The sequence below is a fragment of the Panicum virgatum genome, chromosome 6K (genome assembly GCF_016808335.1).
Source record: "Panicum virgatum strain AP13 chromosome 6K, P.virgatum_v5, whole genome shotgun sequence".
Lineage (NCBI taxonomy): Eukaryota > Viridiplantae > Streptophyta > Magnoliopsida > Poales > Poaceae > Panicum > Panicum virgatum.
Window position 1 is genome coordinate 31,927,580 of NC_053141.1, and position 4,729 is coordinate 31,932,308.

Genomic DNA, 4,729 nt, shown 5'->3' on the forward strand with positions numbered 1-4,729 from the left:
TCAGGTTTCTTTTCTCGCTCGTTGTCCTCCCAGCTGCTACCTCTCTAAGGAGTTGAGCCTCTTGTGTGCCATATAGTCATTGCTTGGTCACTTATCTTATCTACCTATCTGGCTTACCCATGTTAAGTTAGTCAGTTGATTAAACCAGTACGGTTATCATTCGATTCCCGATATTCTTTACCTAGCTTCCCTGAAGAAAATTACGATTCCCTGAAATACTCCAAGGTGAAGTGCTACAGCGGTGATTCTGTGCACTTGCGGAATTAGCATTCTTTAGGGCATAAGAAACGCCAACATTTATGCCATTCAACCACCAAAACCCAAGCGGCCAAGCTACACTTCCACAAAGACAAATCCCCAACTCTAGCCAATCTTCCTACTGATCTTGTCCATGTACATGCTACGGTTTGATTTATATTTTCTAATTTGGATGACCATGCTTATAAAATGGGAAATAACTATTAGCCAATGATTTAGCACAACTTTAAAATGCGGACATGTAATAGTTTTGTTAGCTTAATGCATTCCTTGGTTTCTATGGTAAATTCAAGTGTTAACATTATCAAAATAAGGATCTAGAGGTTTCCTTGTTATCATGGGGCCTCAACTTTGTCAAGGGAATCATAGGACCATTACGACCCTACTTAACATGCCTACCTTAAGATGAACCGAATTCTATTTCTTGACACAGTAAAACATATAAAAAAATGAAAGACTTCTATGCACTGGCAAGATATGCCTAGAGTCCATTGGAGATACATCATATATCTTAAGGATATGCTAACTTGTCATGTAGCAAGAGATATATTGATCATTAAATCCTCACTACTATTTATCTGTTCTGTCTACCTTGAGGATATAGGTTTACATGTAAACTGATTCTATATCTTAATATCATATCATTATCATAGCAACAAATTAATCTCTATCTCAAGCTCTGATTATATATCTTAAGGATATTGATGGTAAAGCTACAAGTAACTATTTCTCTATCTTAGAGAAATAGCTAGTAGAGCCGCGAATGGCTATATAAACACGCCCATTCTCGGTTCACTCCATCAACAACATTGCAATATAAACAATCTTATATCAAAGGTTTGCAATTTCTTCCCCCAAAGGAAGGAAGCTGAAGTTGTGTGGGGAGTACACCATGGCCACCGATGCTCCTCATGTTCTTGTAGTTGATGATACATTTCTTGATCGTCTTGTGGCATCTCATGTCCTGAAGAGTTGCAACATTCGAGGTGCAATATGGCTGTTGTGATTCTTTCTACTCCATTCTACAACTAATCTTTTTCTTATATTGCTTATGAAGTTTTATTGTTTATTATTTTCACACTTCTTGAAAATGGTTAAAATAGTAGTACAGAGTAGGGATTTGGGATTTTATACTAGCATTGATGTCTTTGTGTGATGTTCAATAATTCATATTGTTGTTATAAATGTTATTATTTTGCAGTGACTATTATGGAGGGTCCAAAGCAAGCCTTGGAGTTTCTAAATGTGGTATATCAATACTTTTATATAGTTTATGCAAATGATCTTGACACGGATGCACTTACTTAATTTAGTTGATTTGGTTATGTACTTTTTGACATGTTCTACATAATCATTATATGCAGGAACATGATGTGAAGTTGATTCTGACTGATTATTGTATGCCTGATATGACTGGGTATGATCTTCTAATGGAGATTAAGGTAGAGTCCTTTCATAAATAAAAACTTTTAGTTATAATTGTGGCACATATGGTTTAATTGACCTATGTTATGTTGAATTTTGTGCCTGTCATCTCTAAATATTGGAAGACCTTATTATTTATTAACATTTTTCTTAATTCACTCAAGGAATCACCTAAGCTGAAGCACATTCCTGTGGTGATCATGTCCTCTGACAACATCCCTGAAAGGATGAAAAAGTGAGTGAAGATTTGAACTATCAAGACATTGCATCAGATAGACAATTGTTACATATAGGTATTCACTTTTTTATTGTGCGCACCTTTTTTATGTAGGTGCTTGGATGCAGGGGCAAAGGAGTATATCATTAAGCCTCTCACTGCTGTTGACGTGCCCCGTGTTTTGAGTTACATTTGATGAGATGATGAGGGTAACAAATAAAGGACTACAAGAACTCCTATATAGGGTTCTATATTTCTAGTTTTCTAGTCATCATTATTTACATTTGACCATGTGTGGTCATCTTTATGTCATTAGTTTTGTGCTAACCTATTCAACTTCTATGAGGCGGTGATGTGGTTTTTATGAATATTATGTGTCTTACATTCATATAATATCCTTTCGTATAAATCAAGTTCGTGATGGAGACTTTGTATCACATACTAGTCAGACTTGGACATGGTGGATATGATGGTTCCTTAATAGTTTTCCAATGCCAGAGAAAACAAGGGAGGACAAGACAAATTTTGTTCATCCTTTTTTCCCTAGGCTGCACAAATTCCCACATCTAATGCTTAAATTCTTCTCCAAGTTTGGTCCAGAAGTCTTCTAAAATGTATTCCATGACTTCTAGATCGCTCAAGTGACACTAGATGACCGATATGTAAACAAGTTTGCCCCTGTTAATAGTACGACCATCTATCCTAAACCCGGTCAAGCACTTCTCTACTCAACCTTAGACCAGTGAAATGAAATGTCCTAGGTTATACCTTTGCCTTGCACATTTCCATTTCATCTCCATTTTTATCTCCATCCTCAAATTGTCGATGCAACCAATGCACCAACACAATCATGAATGATATGATCCACTCCGTATCATCACATGACCTCTTTGTTCCATTGATCTTGACCTTGCTCGCTCTTCACCGTTGCCTCGGTCCATCGGTGCCAAGTCTTGCCCAAGCTTCACCGCCTCGCGGTCCATCGCTTCAAAGCCTTGACTTGCCCTTCACCATTGCAACCGGTCCATCAAGCCAAGCCTTGTCTTTATCTTCTCCACCTTGGTCACATGACTCCATGTCATGTCTCATATGAATTGAGCTCCTTCTCATCATCACCTGTGGACTAATCACCTGTGTATCTCCATATACCACATTATTAGTCCACCTAATGTTGTCACTCAATTACCAAAACCAAACAAGGACCTTTCAATCTCCACCTTTTTGGTAGTTGATGACAACACTACAAAGATATGGAATTTAAGCATTAATTCCAAGTTAGCACTTCATACAAGTATAAATTGCTAACTTAGTTTGGATTTTATGTTACTTATCCAACATTTAAGCTCAATGTTATAATTTGGATAAGCACCACAAAATCTAGCTTGGTAGTGATAACTCCCCCTACATGTGTGCTGGAATGGTTTAGTTTCAAGCTTGCACACATGCATAAATATGAAATTTGTGGGAGGGTTAACACTACTAAGTGATGCTAAGGTATATAGGATAAACCTTTGAAGCATGATACCAATCGGAGTTGCATCCTTGAAGTTCATCCTTAGCATCGATGAATAACTAGACATGTATCAAAAACTCAAGATACCTCATGAGATCAACATTATTAGCAAGGTTCTTGATCCACTTGTAAAACTAACATGTCTAGCTACACCTATGCATGCTAGATATCAAATCATCATTTAAGTTCTAAGACTAGCATACATCACACAAGCATTGCATATATGAAAGAATTTAAAAACTTATGCAAATGCAAGAAAGCACATGAATATGCACAAATCAAATGCACTCAATCAAGTTCATGAGCTTGCTCCCCCTACTTGTGTGCTTCTCTTGTCCGAGAATTTTTATCCTCCTCTATTCTTCAATATTGCTCCCTCTTGATCCATGTCCATGCTTGCACTCTCATCTCCCTTATATATCTTTGTCCAAACATTTCATATCTTTGAGCTTGCTCCCCCTAGTTGTGTTCTTCTCTTGTCCAACAATTTTGATCATCCTCTATTCTTCAATGTTGCTCCCCTTTTGATCCATGTCCATGCTTGTACTCTCATCTCCCTTATATCTCTTTGTCCAAACATTTCATACCTTTGCCCAAATTTCTCCCCCTTTGTCATCAATGACCATAAAAGGCCCGAGACCATATGAAATTTGTGCCATGTGAAGATCAATGGATACTACTTGAAGATTTTGCCATGAAAATCCCTTGTGGCTTGATGCAAAAAGTTGGACTTGGGTAGATGGTTGAGTCTTGAATCTTCATTTTTGATGGACACTTTCAATTGATTGGTATTGACACCACTTGTAACTACCACATGTGGAAGCATGAAGACCACCTTGAAATGCCACATGTATGTCATTTGTAGGATCCTTGACCTTGATACCTTGTAGTGGGGCTCCTCCCCCTATGTCAAAGCATATGTCAAACCACTTAATCTACTTGAACTCTTGTTGGTGAGGGTAGCTTTCTTGATTTGAATTGATCACTTAAAGTTGAGGATCACTTGTGGAACGACCATATGATGTGCTGGATATCATTTGAACAAAATACCACTTGTAGGAATAATGATGGACCACTTGACAAATTTGACAATTATAACCAATTCTTGAACTAAATTATTTTCATGAGCTTCTTTCTCTTTGACTTGATCTAGATTACTTGCCTGAGTAATATAATTCAGTTTGATCCAATGACAAGCTTCTTCATACCTCATTCTAAGGAGTTATCTTGACAATGTTGAGTTAAATACTTGAATGCTCATTTTCTAGATCAAATACTTGGGTTTACTAGCTCATGAACTACCACTAGATCATATC

The 4,729-nt window shown here is 37.2% G+C and overlaps 1 protein-coding gene across 1 annotated transcript; it reads left to right on the forward strand.

Annotated features, from left to right (window-relative positions):
- Positions 1 to 1,150: 1,150 nt before the first annotated feature.
- Positions 1,151 to 2,096, forward strand: LOC120713659 (two-component response regulator ORR12-like). Its single transcript, XM_039999587.1, has 5 exons — positions 1,151 to 1,244; positions 1,460 to 1,503; positions 1,623 to 1,700; positions 1,848 to 1,918; positions 2,015 to 2,096. Exons 1-5 carry the CDS (start codon positions 1,151 to 1,153, stop codon positions 2,094 to 2,096), a joined length of 369 nt encoding a protein of 122 aa, XP_039855521.1.
- The last annotated feature ends 2,633 nt before the right edge of the window (positions 2,097 to 4,729 follow it).